Genomic DNA, 21,661 nt, shown 5'->3' on the forward strand with positions numbered 1-21,661 from the left:
AAAATATTTAATGATGGTACCATTGTGAAATCTTTTGAAAAACTTCAGAAAAGATAATGGTTTCTCTTAGGCCTTTTATAATTAATTGCAACTGTATATATGTAAGGCTACCATCTAAGTAGTGAAGACGTGAAATTGGTTCATTCTTGGTGGAGGGTTGGGCATGACCTAGTTTTTGTTGGTGTCAAACCACAAGAGAGAAAGAGGCGTAAATTTGACTAATTGAAATGACTAATTGGATAGAAACACAAGAATTAATAGTAAACAGATTAAAGCTATCAATAAAATATTCATAACAATCACTGGGCGATAGGGCTGAAGTGTCCTACCACTCAAAAAAAATCAAGAGGAAAAAATACCACCATATGAAATGTTACAGTCCAGAGTTTATAGTTACACCATCTGTACAAATTTCCAGCAGTTGATGAAATAGGTAGTCCTTTTGGAGAAAAACATTTCCAGCAATTAGTGAGAAATGTAGTTTACCAGACTAATCACCCTTTTAACTATGCCTAAATGATAACATCAAAATATGAGCAAAGTGGAAGAAGGAAAAAAAAGAGGAGTGAGGGAGGAGAAGAAGTGCACATATTAAGCAAAAGGTTCATTGTGTAGAAAGAATTAATGATCTACTACTTCCAATTGTTTTCTGTGTTGGTAATTGGTATTTGGTATGGCTAAGGTGTTGGATACATTCCCTCTGAAACAATTTTATAAGTGTTCATGAGCATTGCTACTATAAGCTCTCTTTTTTTTGTTTTCCTTAAAATGACAATAGAAAGCTTAATTAGTTTAATTTACTGCGGTTTTAGAGATTTCATAGGATGCAACAATTTTTTTGGAATTTGTCATGGAGAATCTAGGCAGTGAGAAAATGAGGGAAGATGGAGAACAAGAACCTTATCTCTCCAACAATTAAGCCAAGTGGGGAAGATTAGATTTTAGTTACAAAATAGTGAAGAAGTTTCTATTCTAGAAAATGATTGTAGATTGAAGTAAGGGCGAAGATTCTAGAGCATTGCCTTTAATTTCAGCCTTTTAATTTTCTAATTTTCTAGTGAGGAAAATATAAAGAAACCTAAGAAATTATCCATGGACCAATCACGAAATCACAATTTGTATATCACAATGATTTTTAAAATCAAACCTTAGAAACTATAAGATATAAGCATTTTTGGCATAAATAAATTAATACAACTCGAAGGAGGATTAGTTCCCTCCTTTATAACTAATAATTAGCCTTTTGTGTACAAGGATATTGAACATTCATAATAGAATGAGCTTCAGTCACCAATGGAAAATTTGATTATTCATGATTTGAAAGTTACATTCATTTCACTTCCTCATTTCTTCATATTTAGATCCACATTGACGGAGGTAAATGACGGCAGCCAAAACCAGGGCGGAAATCGACCCAAATCTGATATTTCCTTGCTGGGAATAGCGATCATAGACATGACTATATATTTGGGGAAGCACGCACAGCGCAGTGATCCCTAGGTAATAACAATTCCTCAGATGTTTCCCCTTACATTTCCATTCAGAAATCCAAACGACTTGAGGAAGCAAGAAAAAGTCCTGAAACAATACCACGTAAGGCCTAACCACCTCCTTCCAATCCATCTTCACACACGCAGTCTCCCCAAAGTAATGGGGAGAAGAGCCAAATTCTTCTACGACATTACAGCAGGGTTTAGCAATGCCAGCAGAATACTCAATGAGGAAACAAATGGTGTACATAAACCCACAACAGAGAAGCACCCATTTTTCGCTGGGTACTTGTCTTAGACGAAGACGAAATTGCCTAACAGTTTGGAAAAGTTTTACTGTGAATGTAAATGCAAGCAATAGCATGGCATTGATTAGGATATCAAACAGGGGAGGAGGTTTTTGTTCCATTGAGCAGCTATCATGCCTCTTTTTAGAAGCGGGATTTGAGCTTACAAAAGAGAAGTGATCTATCCCAGCTGCGAGAGAAATAGCGAATGTAAGAGCTTGTATGCCCACCATTACAAGTGAAATATATGCAGCCGGTTCTGCATTGCGCGTTACATACACCAATTGACTCGCTATAGAAATAGTTGCAAGGCACAGACACAAAATCTTTAGCACTGGCTCCAAAATTCTGGCAGGAATCACCTCTTCTGTCTCTCCAATGTAGGAAATTGGTGCTGTATGGAACTCCATTGGTTTGAAATGGAGCGGATCGCTCTCTATTCTGTTGCTTCTGATTGACACTTTCACTGACCGATCTATCAAAAGCCTGAAATTTTTTGGTGGATATTGTAATTTCAGTTCAATTTCACAATCCAGACCATCTTGTACATGAATGGTAGTATTTCTCTGAAGATTTTTTGTCAGAGCCCGAACGTCACGGCAGCCTACAAGATTCATCTTGCCCGTTTGCGGATTATACACACCCTCAACTGATAGCTTGAACAGGGGAAGAACAATCCCCTGCAATTTTAGCTGTGCTGCCACTTTGAGCAACGGTCTTTTCTCTTGAGAGGTTTGGTCTTCCTCCAAGAAGCAATATTGGCTTCCATAGTTGAAACCATACGATGTCTCAGACATATCCATCCCCACAAAGTTCTCAATCGCTATGATATCCAAATTCATCATAGCTTTTGAGTTTAGCTCAGCGGAAGCGATGGTTGAATGCAATGAGAGATCTCTGCCTAAGATATAAAAGACGTTCCTTGCGTATCCTACTTTTTTCCAGGGATATCGCAATAAATGCATCCTTATCATATCAGCAATTGTCTCTACATTTTTTCTCTCCAAGACAGATTCTGCAATGCTATGATTGGCGTAGCGGTATGACATTTCACTATAGAGACCATAAGGCAGAGATATACGAGGTTGTATTGGGTGCTCAAAAGAGAGAGGATAAAATGACTCAGAGGATTCTCCGTGAATGCTAGAAATAAAACCCACTACCATATTGCGCTGCTTGAGAGAAAGAGATCTTGGAATGTAGAGACAAACTAGAAAATCACAAGAAGGGGCAGGGGAAAGGGTAGATGCAAGGCATCCCACCAAACAAATCTTACCAGGGGAGATTTTTTTCCATGTTCCTTTGATCATCATGGTGTTTTGCCTCTCTTGGACAGATCCTGATACAGAACTCTCAGTGTTGTGTTCTCCTGCAGGCCGAACACCAATAGCAGCACTGATATTGAAATCTGAATCATAAGCGAATTCAAAGCATTCAAATCTTTGAATAAAAATCTCGGAGTTGCTGAAGCCCCCTTGATTGGAGAAAGGACCAATCTTATTACAATAGTCTACCAGGCCCTTGCATTCCCAATTAGGGATTATCTCCAAAGTCCAATACTCGATTAACGACCTTATCAATTCGCAGCACCGATATTTCCCCTCGTACAATTCAAGGTCGGTGAACTTTAATTTCTCATCAACCTCTGCACTATAGGCTCCTTCCACCATGCTATCTGTAATGAACTTGTAGGGCGGCGAGTAATCCAGTGGAAAGCTGACCTCAACGGGATCAAAGAAGAGGGGATCATCTGAAGCACGGAAGCTTGTCAATCGGCCAACAAGGTTTCCAGCAGTTAGGCCAATGGTTCGGGGAATCTGCAGGCGAAGTAGAAATTTATCATCCTCAGCCAGCGGAGGCGCCGACCACTCGGAGCGAGCAGAAGCATTGATCTGTTGCAGGGGCCTCTTTGATTGACCCAACATACACAGCTTGTGATCACCACTATTTGACTCTGCGTAAATTCCTTGTAAGCTAATGCAAAGTTCACTTCTTCCCATGACCTGATCATTTTCAAAGCCTGTCCAGGCCTCATCATCATTGACAACGCTGCTTTCATTTGTGAATATGCGCAAGCATAGGGATGCGCTGAGATTTGCAACTTTCGTTTTGAGGTCAGGCTGGGGATTTGAGTTGTGGGTATTTAGATCTAAAAGAGCTACTTTGAAAATTTGGCCATGTAAAGGAAAAAGGGATGCAGATCCCTTGTGTTGGTTCCATTCTCCAGAGAATGGAAGGGAGAGCTCTCGTGGAATCCACCAGCGACCATCAAGCGGACCGCGTGGAAACCCAACAGATGCACAGTGGTCCTCAACTTCTGCAAAACGATCGAAAGTTGTTGCAAAGAATATCTCACGTTGGATCTTCGGTTCGCCCACAGAAGGTGCGATATGGGAATGGCTGACATTTTCCAAAAGCAGTCGAGTCACTCCCAAGATGAGAATGAATCCCATCACCAGAGCCTGCCAAATCCAATGATTTTTCATCTTCATTCTGTGAAAATCTCAAAGAGCAAATGGAGTCAACGCAGCGGATGAACAATGGAACTGCCTATAATGGCTCAATTTCTTGCTGAACAAGCCAAGGATTTGACAGAAGAAACGCCTGCATTATTTTAATTTTTAACCATTAGGGACAAATAATAAACTTTACAGTATGATAGTTTTTAATCAGTGTAAAAGCAATAATCTTGATAAAAGAAGTTAGGATACATTGTACCAGTCCACCAGGACTGATTTAAACTATTGCTTTTCAAATAGGAAATCGAGGATGGAAAATAACTTCATCAGATTGAGAGAAACGGGATAACGACATTTCCATTCGAAACGGCTTCTGGTGATATTATTTATTTGCAAATGAAGTCAATGTCGTGGCAATAGCTGGTTGGTAACTGGCAGGTTTCATGTCTGGCTGAGTTACCTCCCAGTCGATTAAAATAAATAGAGTCAACTCTTTTAAATAAGAGTGATGTATTATTAGAAAGGCCTGTGTGGTCCATGTAGGTTTTCAGTTGACCAAAGAATACTTCCAAATTACGTCTAAATTAATGTTATTATATTATTAAACAACTTCTAATATCGGTGATCCTTTACACGATGGGATCAACATCTCTTCAGCAGGAGCCATCTTTGCAGCCGATTAAAACATTCTGATTGGACAATCATCCATTATTTATTAATTGAAAAAATACGAAAAAATTGTAGTGTTTAATGAATAAATTTAAAAATATAGTTCGGACCACGATTCCACAATTGCTCTAGTGTGACATCCAGGGGCAGGGTTCCTCTTCATGAGGATTTGGAAGAAAGTAGCCAATTAGGTTACCAAAGTTCCCTATAAATTTGATATTCATATGATTGTTTCCAGAAGAACTTTTTAAATTTGGTGTTCTTATGATTGTCATCATTGCTTTCTACCATTTAAATTTGATGTCTGAATACTTGTTACCACTGGTGTTACCACTGTTCTATACTTTATGAATATAATGTCTGTATGAATGTCACCACAATTTTATTGTTTGAATTTGATGTTCATGTGATGGCCTTGTTTAGTTTAATGAAGTTAAATTTGGCATTCAAGCGATAGTTTCTTCAAAATTTTAGGTTTAAATTTGACATATGTTTTGTAGTCTTTAACTATTACTACTTCTAAATTTGACATCCTTTGGCTAGCATGTAAAAATGATGAGATTTGAAGTTAATGTCTATATGAATGCTATTTCTTCAACAAGTAAAAGTTGAATTTGATGGGAAATAACCTATCATGAGTATCATAAATTCTACAATCCTTCAACTATTAAATTTTAAGAATATTTTTTTTTTCTTTCAATCTTATAGTTATTTATTGATATTTTATAAGAACATAATTTAATAATTTTTTATTGAATCAAAGTATCATTTGTTGTTGAAGAAATTGGTTCGTAACAACAATCATGATGTAGTGGAAGTAAAGAAGAAACATCTATTATTGTCAGAGTTGAACATAACAAGGATTTGAGAAAAGAAACAACTACATTATTCTAAAATTCCTGCTTGATAGAAAAATAATAAACTTTCAGGCATGAAAATTATTTTCCAACAATTACTTTTTCTTGATTTTTTCTTTAATTAGACAATTTCCCATTGCAAGCAATCGAAAAAAAAACAAAAAAACCTATCAACCAGTTGAAAAATTAAAAAGATATTATACTAAAAAATTATAAATATTCTTACACATCCAAATTCTTCAGCTTCCTTAAAAGTCAATAAATAATTGTACAGATTCAAGCTCTCTAGATTAAAATTAAAATTTCGAACCCAAGAATATAGTTTGATCGATTTGTACTCCCCAATATAAAAAGCTACACGGGCCACAGAGCTGATTCATTAGACCGTACTCTTTTTCTGGCAGAAGAGTTGACTAAATTTCAAAATAAATAATGTCTTCGGAATATGGTACTGGAATACCCCGCCGCTTTCGATGGAAATGCCATGTTCAAATGAGTCCGTGTATCAAATTATTTCATAGATTTCACGTCTGTTAGAAAACTCGCAAAATATTTCAATCTTACTTGCGAAACTCAAGTACATGCCATGCTCTGTATGTTCATGCCATACCCTGCTACTTTCGACAGACATGCCATGCTCTGTATGTTCAAACGAGTCCATGTATTAAATTATTTCGTAGATTACACGTTTGTTAGCAAACCAACAAAAAATTTCAATCTCACATGCGAAACCCACTGGCAGAGATTGTCTTGACAATATGCTCTTCTGTTTTTATCTACTAAAAATTTCTTAACCTGTTTAATATATTATTTGACAACTATGGCGGATAACTCAAGTAACCCAGTCGTTTTATTCTGTCAAATCCTTGGCAGGATGAACAAGAAATTATAGAGAGATTAAAACCCGTTGGCAAGCAAGATGTATCACACAGTGCACTCAGGTTGAAGAAAATGAAGCTCAAGAATTTTCGATGTGGCCGAGTGATGGGCGTCATCATAATCATCGCTGCAGCTTGCCTGCTGCTCAAAAATGATAGTCTTTCCCAGTGTTCACTGTTTGCAGAGGCAGCTCATCATTTTTCACAAGTTGTTGAGGAGCAGTGTTCATCTTTTGCAAGAGAGGCAGCTCCCTGCTCGAAGCATGATGGCACTTGGCTCTTTCATCCTCCAAATGAATTCACTCGTCTGCTCTCTGGACAATGGGAGCAGGAGAAGGGCGCTGCGCCTCTTTTACCATTACTAACACATTCCCATGATCAACATGACGAGGAAAATGTTTTGAAATTGGCTTCTTTAACCCAATTTCCTCTGCTTCCAAATTTCTGAAGTTGCGAGTTTTACCGCATCCCTGTGCTTCCACATATCCAATAGCAAAAGAAGTCTATTCAATAGCAATGTCTAGAAATTAGTCTGTGGAAATCGGCGAGGTGTAACTCAACTCTGCATTAGTTTCCAAGGAATTTCCACAGAAACAAATGGCAATGAACAAAATCTGTGTTTGTTGGGGTGATAGAAGGTACCCCTGCGGCATTTCAATGCTTCTTCTCGCTCCAAATGGTTGGCGCCTAATTCACTAAAAGATCATGATGACAAAATTCTACTTCGCATGTGAATTCCGCCAAGCGATGGGCTGACAACCAGAAAGATTGTTGTGCGATTGGCAAGCTTGCGTGCTTCAGATCATCCAATGTTCTTTGATCCTCTTGACATCGCCTTTCTACTCAATTACTCGTCGCCTTACAAATTCATTATCGAGTACATGGTGGAAAGCGCTTGTAATGCACAGTTCCACAAGAAAAAGTTCACAGATCTGGAGTTGTATCAGGGAAAAAATGAACAGTGCGATTTCTTAAGGTCATTATTGGTTCATCGGAGTTTGGAGGGAATTCCAAATTGGCAATGCAAAGGCCCAATAGAGTATTGCAATTGGCTTTGTGAAAAATCAATTATTGCAGTCATTGATTATTAATCTCCTATCATAAACGATTATTAAACTGTTGAAAATAAATTCCCAGCTAATATTGAAAAATAACACAACTGCAACTTCACTTATAAAATACGGAAACAAATGTGCAACACAATGAACACAATATTTTCGGACAAATTGTCCTTGGAAAAACCCCTAAAGGAAAACCAGTTCTACAGATGAGGAATTATATTAAACTTCAGCAAATCAAGAGATACAAAATTCCTTGCCTCTCACTGGCAGAACTTCGACAACCTCCTAATTTCTCCCGCTGATATTCCCCACTTCTATCCCCATGCTAACACTGCACCCTTGCTAAAACTGCAAGACTGTTTGCTAACACTGCAAACATTTCTCCAAAACTTCTTCTTCCAAATGACCCAATGACCCTTTTTTTATACTACTCTTGTTGGTAACCCAATGCCCAAGATTGATTTACAATCGACGGTTGAGATTAAGACAACTCGACAGCCAACAATAGAATTGGTTGCAAGGCGTCCAAAAGGGAATCTCTAAAATTAGTAAATAATAACCATTTACTAATTCTTGGCAAGTGGACAAATAGCTGTCCAAACCACCCATAAATACTACTGCTATTCATAGATAAGGACGAACAATTGTCCAAGCTACCCATAAATACTACTGCTATTTCCAGGTCAGAAATAATAGCTGTCCAACTAATAATAATTAACACTCCCTCTTAGCGAGGAAGTTGTTCTGCATGACACCCATCTTATCTCTGAAGAAGATAAATTTGGCCTTTCCCAAAGCCTTCGTTAGAATGTCTGCTACCTGCTCATCTGTAGGTATGTATTGTAGTCGAACAACTCCCCTTTGTACACAATCTCTGATGAAGTGATATCTGATATCTATATGTTTAGACCTATCATGAAACACTGGATTCTCAGACAACTTGATGCAACTCTGATTGTCACAATGTATCACAGTAGTCTCAACCTTCTGACCAAACAAAGCTACTAACAACTTCCGAAGCCATATAGCTTCACATGTCGCCATGCTAGCTGCTATGTATTCTGCTTCTGCTGAACTTAGAGCCACAGACTTCTGTTTCCTGCTAAACCAAGATACAATTCCTAATCCCAAGCTGAAACAACACCCTGAAGTGCTCTTTTTGTCTATTTTACTTCCTGCCCAATCTGCATCGGTATAGCCTATCAACCTGATACCTTCACCTCAAACATATCTGATCCCATACTCGACTGTACCACGCAAGTAACGTAGCACATGATTAGCCACTATCCAATGCATTCTCTTTGGTTCAACCATGAACTGACTAAGAGAGTTTACTGCAAATGCTATATCTGGTCTAGTGTTGACCAAATACATAAGCGAACCAATCAACTATCTATATAAAGTGGAATCCACATCTTTCTCCTTAGATGTATCTACCATCCTCCAATTCGTGATCATGGGTGTAGACATGGCTTTGCAATCCTCCATCCTGAATTTCTTCAAGATTTTAATCCAATATTTCTCTTGACCAAGGAAAATCTCCCCATCTGTCTGCCACACTTCCATGCCTAGAAAGTAGTGCATAAGTCCTAAATCCTTCATCTCGAACTCTTCTGCAAGGTTCCTCTTGCAATCCACTATGAGCCCTAGTGAACCTGTAAGAAATAGATCGTCCACATAAAGAACAAGAATGAGAATCTCACCCCCAACCATCACGTAGTAGAGGTTAGCATCTGCTTCACTCTTCACAAAGCCCATTTTTTGCAAGTATGCATCAATGCGCTCATACCACGCTCTAGGAGCCTACTTGAGTCCGTACAATGCTTTATTCAATCTACACATGTGGGTCTCTTTGTTGTGTGCTACAAAGCCTTCTGATTGTTCTATGTATACCTCCTCCTTCAACTCACCATTGAGGAATGATGTCTTGACATCCATTTGATGGATTTGCCATCCCATCTGTGCTGCAAGTGAGATTATAGCTCGTATAGAAGTATACCTGGCAACTGGAGCAAATGTCTCCTCATAGTCTATTCCCTCCTTCTAAGAGAACCCCTTTTCCACGAACCTAGCCTTGTATTTCTCGATGCTACCATCTGCACCGTGCTTTATCTTATAAATCTAGGATGATCCAACTACAACCCTATCTATTGGTCTAGGTACTACCGCCCACACATCATTCTGCATTATTGAAGATTATTCTTCAACCATAGCATCTTGCCCTACCTGATGTTCTGCAGCTTCCTGATAGCTAGAAGGCTCACTATCTACCAACTAACTAACTAATGCCACATAGTCATTGAACTTGGCTGGTTGTCTTCGCTGTCTAGTACTCTTCCTAGGAGCTCCCACAAACTCCTGAGTATCCCTTTGTGTATCTGGAACCAGATGGTTCCTGCTGCCAACTGTAGAGGATGAAATGTTAACCTCTAAGTCTTCTAGATGCATTTCCTACTGAACCTATTGCTCCATACTCTATGAATCTTCACTAACTAAGTCTACACTCGTACCGATAATCGTACTTGAGCTTTGCTGCCCTTGACTTGGTCTTGGAGCTTCTGTTGGCTGCTCACTCTGATCATCTACTAGAAAATCTCTGGATCTCCTGAATGCCTTGTCCTCCATGAACTTGACATCCTGTCTGAAAATAAATTTTTTAGTCCCTGGAATGAAAATCCTATATGCCTTTGAGGTCTCACTGTACCCAACAAAGTACCCCCTCTCTGTAGTCTGATCTAACTTTGTACGTGTGTCTCCAGGAATATGACAATATGCCAAACTCTCGAATATCCTGAAGTGACTAACATCTGGCTTCTTCCCTGTGAAAGCCTCCTCTGGTGTCATCTTCCCTAGCACCTTGTGTGGAACTCTATTCTGAATGTAGACTGTTGTATTACACGCCTCTGCCCACAAGTAACGGGGCATGTCCTGGTCATGTAACATAGCTCTTGCTGCCTCCAATATAGAATGGTTCTTCCTCTCAGCAACTCCATTCTACTGTGGATTGTAAGGAACAGTCCATTCTCTCTTGATTCCTTCTCTGGTGCAGAACTCCTGGAAGACATTTCCTTTGTACTCGCCTCCATTGTCTGACCGAAGAACCTTTATCTTCTTTCCTGTCGAGTTCTCCACAAGAGCCTTGAACTCTTGGAATCAACTGAAAACCTCATCCTTAGTCTTCAAGAAGTATATCTAGGTCTTTCTAGAGAAATCATCAATAAAAGTAACATAGTACTCATATCCTCTGAGAGATTTCGTCGACATTGTTCCATAAACATCTAAATGTACTAGATCAAGAACACCCTTAGATCTGGTGTCACTCCTTGGAAAAGATGCTTTCATAAACTTCCCCAACACACATCCCTTACATACATCGTAATGCTCTGTGCTCAGCTCTGGAACACCTGTCACGGTCTCACGAAGCAATCTAAGTGCTCCATGATGAATATGGCCCATTCTCCTATCCATAGCTCTCCAAGATCTCTAGGATTACTGTTGCTCATAAGTGCCTTAGGAGTATCAAACTGCAATCTATAAAGGTGACCACTCCTAACTCCAATAGTTATGAGTGATTTCCAATCCTTGTGCTTAATCAACACATGTGTCCCTCTAAAGAGTACATTATACCCCCTATCCTGAAGAACAAATATAGAAATCAAATTCATACCTAAGCCTGGCACATATAACACATCATGAAGTGGAATTATCTTTCCATTCTCCCTCTAAAATTGAACAGTCCCTTTCCCAACAGGGTTGAGTTTGGACAAGTTTCCCATAGAAATCTAGATGTTGGTGTCCTCTTCCTTGTAACTGGAGAAGTACTCTCTAGCTCTTGTCATATGAAATGATGCCCTACTATCTATATACCAAACACACTGTGAGGTTGAGCTAACCATACAAGCTATGAGTGCAAACTCATCTTCCATTCTACTGGAGAGTTCTTTTGCACTTGCTGAAGTTGCCACCTGCTTCTTACCCTTCTTCCTCTCTAGGCAATCACTGACATAGTGGCCAAACTCATGACATCCAAAGCATTTGACCTTAGAAAGGTCTTTCTTCTTCTTTTCACTTTGTGAATCTAATCCTTTGCTAGATCCCTTCTTTGCTTTCCCTTTACCCGCTAGGGCAACATTTTCTTGTTCCACCTCATTTTTTTGAATCTTATTGGCCCCATTGACAAGACTTAGTCTAAACTCCTCCTGAGTGAAATTAGTCCATAGTCGATCCCAACTCGGTAAAGTATCTCGTCCACTGACAACTTGAACAAAGACACTCCATTGTTTAGTAAACCCATTTAGGACTATTCTCACTAGCTCATCATCACTAGGGCTATCTCCAACAGTTGCTAACTCATCCTTGACAAGTCTGGGCCTGGTGAGGTAACTTGTGACGTCTTCTCCTTGATTCATCCAGGTATTCTTTAGCTTCTCTCTGACAATCAACTTCTTGTTGGTGGTAGCATTCTAGCACAGATTTAGAATGGCATCCCACATCTTCTTTGTTGTATCTAGCTCCGAGATATGTGGAACAATATGATCATTGACACCATCAAGGATAATCCTCCTCGCTTTGGCATCATCCTTCCTATATGCTGCAAGTAGTGTTGCATCTGTTGGTATAGGTACATCACTGGTAGCATAATCCTTGATACCATTCTCTTCCAACAATAAAGAAATTATGGCCTTCCAGACACCAAAATTTGAGGCACCATCCAACCTATCCTGATCTCTCAAACCAGCTGAAGCCATCTCAAGGGTTTAAAGTAATAATAAATCTAAAGAGATCAAAATTTCTTTCCTAGGGAAAAACTCTTCTACCCTTAACAATGCTCCGATACCATGTGAAAAATCAACTATTGCAGTCACTAATTATTAATCTCCTATCATAAACGATTATTAAATTGTTGAAAATAAATTCCCAGCTAATATCGAAAAATAACACAACTGCAACTTCACTTATAAAATACGGAAAGAAATGCGCAACACAATGAACACAATATTTTTGGAGAAATTGTCCCTGGAAAAACCCCTAAGGGAAAACCAGTTCTACAGATGAGGAATTATATTAAACTTCAACAAATCAAGAGATACAAAATTCCTTGCCTTTCACTGGCAGAACTCCGACAACCTCCTAATTTCTCTCGCTAATATTCCCCATTGCTATCCCCACGCTAACACTGCGCCCTTGCTAACACTGCAAGACTGTTTACTAACACTGCAAATGTTTCTCCAAAACTTCTTCTTCCAAATGACCCAATGACCCCTTTTTATACTACTCTTGGTAACCCAATGCCCGACATTGATTTACAATCGACGGTTGAGATTAAGACAACTCGACAACCAACAATAGAATTGGTTGCAAGGAGTCCAAAAGGGAATCTCTAAAATTAGTAAATAATAACCATTTACTAATTCACAAGTGGACAAACAGCTGTCCAAACCACCCATAAATACTACTGCTATTCATAGATAAGGACGAACAGCTGTCCAAGCTACCCATAAATACTACTGCTATTTTCGGGTCAAAAATAACAACTGTCCAACTAACAATAATTAACAGGCTTGGTCCTTTCTCGAATCAAGGGGGCCTCAACAACTCTACAATTCTTATTCAAAGGTTTGAATGCTTTGGGTAGAGCCCAGATCTTGGTTTTAATATCAATGCTATCATTCGTGTTGTGCCTACAGGAGGAGCAAGTAGCAGGAGCAGTGTTGGATCAGTCAGGGAGAATCAGAACAATATTTGGATTCAAGGAACATGGAGCAAAGCATCCCCTGGTAAGATTTGTATGGTGGGATGCCTTGAATCTACCACCCTTAACCCTTCCCCTGCTTGTGAGTTGATAGTTTCTCTCTACTTTCCAAGATCTCTTTCACTCAAGCAGCGCAACGTGGTACTGGGTTCTATTTCTAGCATTCACAGTGATTCCTCCAAGGCATTTTATCCTCTCTCCTTTGAGCACCCAATACAACCTCTCATATCTCTACCTTATGATTTTGATGACAAAATGTCATACGGCTACACCAACAATACAATTGCAGCATCACTACTGGAGAGAAAAATGTTCACAGAAAGTATGTCTGATCTGGTATGGTTGCATCTATTCAAGTATCCTTGGAAGACAGAAGGACAATCGAGGAATAGTTTTTATATCTTAGGCAGAGATGTTTCATTGCATTCGGCCATAGCTTGCAGTGGAATAAACTCAAAAACTATGATGAATCTGGATATCATAGCCATTGAGAACTTTGTGTGGATGGATCTATCAGATACATCAGAAAGCTACAACTATGGAAGGCAATCTTGCCTCTTGAAGCAAGACAATACCTCTCAAGTTGAAAGGCCATTACTCAAAATGGCAGTGCAGCTCAAATTGCAGGGGATTTTTCCTGCCCTGTTCAAGCTTTCAGTTGAGGGTGTCTATGACCCGCAAAGGGGCAAGATGGATCTTGTAGGCTGCCGTGATATTCGAGACCAGACTGAACTTCTTCATAGCAGTACTAGCAGTGACATAGAAGACGGCTTGGATTGTCAAATTGAACTGAAATTGCAATACCCACCAAGCAATTTCAGGCTTTTCATAGATCGATCTGTGAAGGCGTCAATGAGAAGCAGAAGAAGAGAGGGCGATCCGCTCCATTTCAAACCAGTGGAGTTTCACACCGCACAAATTTTCTACATTGGAGAGACAGTAGAGCTGATTCCTCCTATAATTTTTGAGTCAGTACTAAAGATTTTGTGTCTCTTCTTTGCAAGTGCCTGTATAGCGAGGCAATTGGTCCATGTAAGGCACAACGTAGAGGCAGGTATATACACTTCGCCTGTAATGGTGGGCATTCAAGCTTTCAGTTTTGGTATTTCTCTTATAGGTGGGATTGATTACTTCTACTTTAAAAGTTCAGATCCCTCTTATCAAGAACAACAGTATACATGTCTACCTGAAAAAAAAAACCCTCCTCCCCTGTTTGATATCTTAAACAATGCCATGCTTTTTCTCGCATTTACCTTCACAATCAGACTTTGCCACACCATTTGGCAATATTGTCTTCGCTTCCCCAAAATACCAAGCGAAAAAATGGGGCTGCTCAAGTGCAGAGTTACAAACGACATTGTTTTTGTTATTGAAATTTGTGATGGAAATGCTTAAAGCTGCCATACTGCTGGAAACAAATTTGGCTCTTCCTCAAGTTTATTTGATTTCTCTATTGAAATATAATGGAAAATCTCTGAGGAAGTTTTACTACGTTGGGATTACTGCTCCGTGCTTCATTCCTCAAATATATAATTACGCGTACAATTGCCACTCCCACCTGGAAATTGGGTGGATTACTGCTGTAATTGTGGCTGTCATCATTTGCCATTGGTAAAGTGGAGCCAAAGACGAAGAGCTGAGGAGGTAAGACGAAGATACTTCTCAAATTATGAATAATTAGTGTTTTTACTAATGTATCCGTAGCTGATTCTGTTCAGCCTGTATGGGTTGGATGGTTTCTTATTTTCAATGCCATTTTCTAGTGTTCAAGTTGAATGTATGGAATTGGTTTAGTCTAATGATTTTCTATAAACTGCTCAGAATAACCCTGAGATTTTATCAATGTATCTGTAGTTGATTCCATTTTGAATCTCAAGCTTCTTTCAGCCTCTAGGCATGTACTTCTAAATAGTTGTTTAATGGTTTCTTATTTTAAATGTTATTGGATGAGGCTATCCTCTTTACAATTGACCAATTTAAAAAAATCGAAAACAGCATGGAGTTTTCCAAAAATTTCAGCATTTGATCTTCATGATCTGCTATTATGTTGATTTTCTATAATCTATACAAATTATGAATAATCAAATTTTTTATTAATTTCTCTGTAACAGATTCTATTTTTAACTTTATACTTTGTGTACTTTAAATAGTTGCTGAATGATTTCTTAATTCTAATGTCATTTGCTATTGTGTTTAAGTTTGATTTATTATTAGATTTATTTAGGAGTAGTGTAAATCTAATGATTTTTCTATAAATATTTCTAATTTTAGATAATTATATATATTAAAATTTAATATATTATTTATTTAAACATTAAAGTATTTAATTATAATATAAACATAATATCTAGAATGTGTTGTGATATGTAAGAAAGTTATTACATTTCTACTTTGGGCTAATAAATATAAATAGAAATATAATTTTATTCACACTTTTATATATTACAAAAGTATTCAAAATGTACTAAATTGTATTGATTCATTGTTGTAAAAAATACATTTTCGATGAATAGACCTTTTTGTAAAAAATACATTGATTTGATGGTTTATTACGCTTTGAGATAATCTATATCTTTCATATCAAAACAAAAATTAGTTATAAGAAATTTCAATAATGCAAACAAATTAGTTATAAGAAATCCTAATAAAGAAAATAGAACATTGTCTAAGATTAATCATAGGTTAAGATGATATTTAATTAATCATAGGTTCTAGGCAAGATCTTTGACCTCCATTTGATTTTGTAATGTATTTTAGGCAATAAGTATAGTTTTAAGTCATATGGGTTATCATCATTATTTCTTTTTTAAATTCGTCTATAAGATAATTAATTATTTTTCCTACCAAGTTCATGTGGTCATTAGACCCTAATCATGTAGACAACTTACTCTAGAATTTATAAACATTCATACATTCGTGTTGTTATGCACATATGCATTGAAGTTCGATATGTTTACTTTCACTTATCGAATAGTAAATCATTTTCCCAAATAAATTTACATTGATTCAATGTATTATTTATCCTATATTCTATATACCTCTTCCAATCAAACATCACACTTTAATTACACCACGAGGCATAAGCTTATGTAACAAAAAAAAATCCTGCAGGAACCCAAAAAATGTAATTGTATAAGAAAAAAGAAATGGTTTACATTCCATTCCAGTTAGATTGATAACTACATTGAGATGCATAAGCTTACAATGGAAGTAGACCCTATAGAAACCTAATGAATATAATGGTATTAAAAAAAATGGTTTGCATTCCATTCTAGTTGGATTAATAAGATTGATCCAACACCTATTTATTCTAAAGGACTACCATATATTTCAAAATATTCATATATATTATGCAATGGAATAGGGATACTCAACAACCGACGTATAAGCTATGTGTTTTAAGGTATTACTCACAAATGTAAGACAATAATTGGGTAAGATATACATTTTAAATTCCTATGGACAACATGTACAATAAGATATGCATTTTGAATTCCGATGAATAACTTGTACAATAAGATGTGTATTTTAAATTAAGACTATGGACACTAACATTCATTATCCTAATAAGTCACCATTTTCAATAAAAAAGGATATTTACAATGGAAGTCGAAGATTAAACACATGTGATGAAGTAGATAATTTATTAAATGCATGTTTGTTGATGTGCACTTTAATATTAGAATATGGCTTCTCTATGTTTGTGTATTTTTGTTTAAGGGTAAAAGCACAAACCTGTGTCACCTTTTATAAAGAAATGAGATATTAGAATATGATAGTTCAACATTAATGACCAAAAAAATGGTACTTCTATTTAAAATATGAAGATTATGTAAACTGATGAAATGTGTAGAATTGGATGAATTTTATGGCTATACTTTTTATAATTTTTTTGAATAAGAATTTATTCATTTTATTTTATTTTGAAGTCCCCTTTTTAACTGTAAAAAATATAGGATGTAGTTCCCATCAAACAAGTATACGCAAATCATCTTTTTTTTGTTCAGATTTGAAATATCTTATAGATGACATGTATAGCTAGTAAAAAAATAAATAAATAATTATTATATATATATATATATTTTTTCTTTGTTATAAGGACTCAAGTTTGACCTTATCAAAATCCAATAGTTTTTTCCTCCCATCAAAACTTCCTTATCAAATCTATACCTTCTTGAAAAAAAATTACATATTCATGAAGAGGATTCTCTCCCCTAGAGATAAATATAATTTTTAAAATTTTTTTGATATGATTTACTATTTCTTTTTCCTTTTTTGAGGGAGCATCTTCTGAAATATTGAAATATTAACTTATAATATTTTAAAATTATAACATATTATAACTAATCAAAACACTAAAAAAATTATATAATGATGATATTGAATCCGAGATCTATAAAAGGGTATTTTTAGTTTTTGAAAAAAATTGAGTTTTGATAGAGAAATGAGATTTGATCAAAATAGGTTTTGGTATCATAAACGGTGACACAGATCTGTGCTTTTACCCTTAAGAATTTGAGATGTAAGCATAAAAGGATACAAACATGTGACATTTTTTTCATTTTTTTGCTTTGATTGAACACACTATAATGACAACATCTATTTTCATATCTTATTGGATGAAATCATGTTTAGGATTCCATTCAGTAATTTCTCATCTTGATTCTATTTATATGTTTATACATTTTTGTTCTGATGCAATCACAATTTGCACAATCAAAATCAATTAAACTCTTAGCCACTAATAAGTTATAATCTTCTCTAATAATATCTTGGGTTGTCTTTAGTGCTCTTTGCATGACCTCCAAATGAGGTATTATCATTGGTTGAATTGAGATCAATTTGGATCTCATGGTGCTGTCAACTACCTAAAGCTTGACCAATGTGCCTTGAGCATTTAGTAGAGTAGTGTAGTGATCAATGCTAGATCCTACCGACTTTGAAATAATATTGTTGGATGCCTTCATCTCAACCCAATTCTTATCTATTCTTGTCTAAATATTATTTATAAACCTTGGCACATTTGACAAAATTGTCTACACATTTTGTACTTTTTGTATAAGTTCCATCATAATTTGTGCTTTCTCTTGCAATAACACTTTCAACTCAAGAATAGTTATGGAACTTTGTCTACAACCTTGGTTTCAAGTCTTCTTGCTAACAAATCCATTAGCTTCTCATTGGATTCAAAATTTTGAGCACTTACTTGATCATTTATATTTACAAGTTGGTCAATGATTGGTGTCTCTTCATCTAAATTTTGTATGTCAAAAGCATCAACAAAAATATGCTTTACATCTTGTAATGTCTATTTTTGTTTTTTCTCTTTTCATAGTTCTTCTTACATCTCTTTTTCTTGTTCAAAACTTCTTGTAGCAAAAAAATTTGTTGCAAGGTGAGATTTGATAGATCAAATTATGGCATCTTAATGATTTCATCCATACTAATAGGGTAAAAGCACAAACCTATGCCACCCTTTTGTAAAGGAAAAGGCTAACAAAAGTATAAGAACACCTTCAATGACGTAAAATTGGTATTATTATTTTGAATTTTGAAATAAAGTAAACTAATGAAATGTGTAGAAATGGGTTAATTTTAGCATTATAATTTTTAATAATTATTTAGAATAAGAATTGATATATTTTCCTAACTTTTATAGATAATCTTTTAGGTGCTAAAAAATGCTTAAAATTAGTGGTCTAGTTCCCACCACAAAACTATATGCAAATAAACTTATTTCCTTTTGATCTCATAATATGTTATAGATAATATATATATCTAGAACAATCAAAAATAAAAATTGGCTTTAGAACTATATATTCTCTTTTATAAGGATTTAAATTTCAACTCACCTAAAATCGATAGTTTTCATCTCCCACCACATTTTTCAAAACCAATTTATTTTAGCCAAGAGAAAAATTGTACATTACAGAAGAAGACTCTCTCTTCTAGAACGTCATATATTTTTTAAAAAATTTTCCTCAAAATCGACATCTTCTTGAGTGTTAAAATACATGGTTGTGAAATTTTTTAATTTCAATATACTATATCTAATTAAAACACTATAAACTCCACATGAGAATATTCTTGACTCTAAGCTCTATAAAATGGTATTTATATGTTATTAAAAAAAAATCATAAAAAATAGTAAGCGTTATTGAAACACCATTTTTCTAAAATAATTTTATTTCTCTAGTAATTGGATACAAACCAGTATAAAAAAATGCATTTAATAGATTCCAATTGGAAAAGTGTGAGACCATTTATAACTTAGCTAGAATGAATTTATCTAGATCATATGTTTAAAAAAAAATTCATCTAATTTTAGATAGAAATACTCAAATTCAGTCATTCTGATAAGTTAGCCTGAAAGGTGACACATCTTTGTACTTTTACCCCTCAATATCTGGTGAAACATCTTTTATTTTTTTCTCTTCCTATTCAGTGAAGTGGTGTTGTAGGTCAACATTACCATAGGAGTAGGTGAGGGGGTGTTACCACTTGGTCTTTCTTGTGCATCTATGGTTGAGATAGAACTATTCATACTCGTTCCAACCTTATTAAATTCTTCTTCTTCCTAAATCTAAGGTGCTGAAATAATCTTTTCATTTTTATTAGTTTCTCTATCTTCACCATCTTCTTCTTCATTTTTAAGCCTTGACTACTAAACTTCTGGAGTGTCATGAATGTCAGCATGTATAGGAGACATGCTACCTTGTGGACTTAACACAACTAAGCTTTTTCCACTATTGTGTTCATCATCAATATTTACTATCTCTACCTTCTTTGTAGTTAGCCCAAAAATGGTCTTCCACAGCAACTCGCTTTGCTATTGTACAACTTCTTTATTTATCAATATAAAAAAAGGTTTTAAATTTTGGCACAAATCAGTTTGTGTACTTCTCTAAATATGTTTCTTGTGATAGATCATGCATTATAATTTTGACTAGCGTGTTAGTTCTTATCTGACTTCTACTTCCTCTACTTGTTGCCATATTCTCTTTAATCTTTCCAAAAGATCTTGAGGTATCTATTTCTCCATTTCATTTGGAGCTATCTTGAAATTTGACATCATTTCTATCATGGCTTCTTCAATTTTATTCTTATCATCATTATCCAGTGTGTCATATTTCACAAATTTAAAACTAGATAATATTGAAGAACTTTTTATATCTGAACATACCTTATCAATAGACTTATGTTTCCTCTAAGGTGGTCCTTTGACCATCTTCTTCTTTTGGTTTAAGGTTCACTTGGCCAATTATACACTTCTACTTTCTACTTTGTAGACTACTTGGCAATAGCAACTGCCCTAGTCCTTGGCGTATTTGGTGGTGGAAGTGTTACTTCCTTCTTCTTCTTTGTTCTTTGAGCCTTCCTACTTGGTGGCATGATAACAACTATGGTTTTATCCTTGTCAACATATTCTACTTCATCTTGCTAATCACCACTATCTTATTCTTCATCTTCACCAAGACCTTGTATTATTTACAATTGTTCTTTCCCTTGCCTAGGGTGTCTAGCTTGGTTTCTAGGTCTTCAATCATATTCTTTCTTTTCTTCTCCTTGGAAGCTATCTTGATGTGCACTGTTATTCTTGCTTTGGCTTCTTCATATCTTCCAAAAGGTTCGACCTTGACATCTATTTCTTCTTTTAATAGTTCATGAATGTTTACACTTACAACATCACTATCTATCTCATATTCGAAGCTTTGTAACCGCACCTTCCTTGGCTTAACTATTTACAAATGTTTTGTTTGCATCAATAAGGAAAAATATGTCATAGTAATATTTTGTGATCAATTCCTCTAGAATGCTCATTCTTCTTTTTATCCTTAGCTTAAATTCATCAAAATATGTATTCATTGGATTTTCCAAATTGTCTCCCAATTGAGTAATAAACTAATTGATTTTCTTTGTTACTTTTTTATCTTGTTCCAATTACAACATTACCTATACTAGGAAAATAATTCTAAATAGAAAGGAATATACACATAATTAGGGAACCAAACTTACACATTGAATTCTTTTCCTTTCTTATTGATGACTAATTTTCTACTAGTTGTAACATTTGTAGCTGGACAAGATCATACTGATGATATTTCATCACAATCTTACATGCTTGGTCCACAACCATGACACACTATTCAATTTTCTAGATTGATAGAATTTGTGAGCAATGAATCTCACTAAAAAATCTATGAGTCA

At 35.8% G+C, this 21,661-nt stretch overlaps 2 protein-coding genes across 2 annotated transcripts; one reads left to right on the forward strand and one right to left on the reverse strand.

Annotated features, from left to right (window-relative positions):
- Window positions 1-1,335: 1,335 nt before the first annotated feature.
- LOC149560838 (uncharacterized) lies at window positions 1,336-4,269 on the reverse strand. The gene has a single exon (XM_089827698.1). It carries the CDS (start codon window positions 4,267-4,269, stop codon window positions 1,336-1,338), a length of 2,934 nt encoding a protein of 977 aa, XP_089683824.1.
- Window positions 4,270-7,521: 3,252 nt separating this feature from the next.
- Window positions 7,522-14,848, forward strand: LOC149560839 (uncharacterized). The gene is made up of 2 exons (XM_089827700.1): window positions 7,522-7,636; window positions 13,389-14,848. Exons 1-2 carry the CDS (start codon window positions 7,522-7,524, stop codon window positions 14,846-14,848), a joined length of 1,575 nt encoding a protein of 524 aa, XP_089683826.1.
- The last annotated feature ends 6,813 nt before the right edge of the window (window positions 14,849-21,661 follow it).

Source organism: Cupressus sempervirens, chromosome 4, assembly GCF_028749045.1.
Source record: "Cupressus sempervirens isolate cs-2001-9-10 chromosome 4, ASM2874904v1, whole genome shotgun sequence".
Taxonomy (NCBI): domain Eukaryota; kingdom Viridiplantae; phylum Streptophyta; class Pinopsida; order Cupressales; family Cupressaceae; genus Cupressus; species Cupressus sempervirens.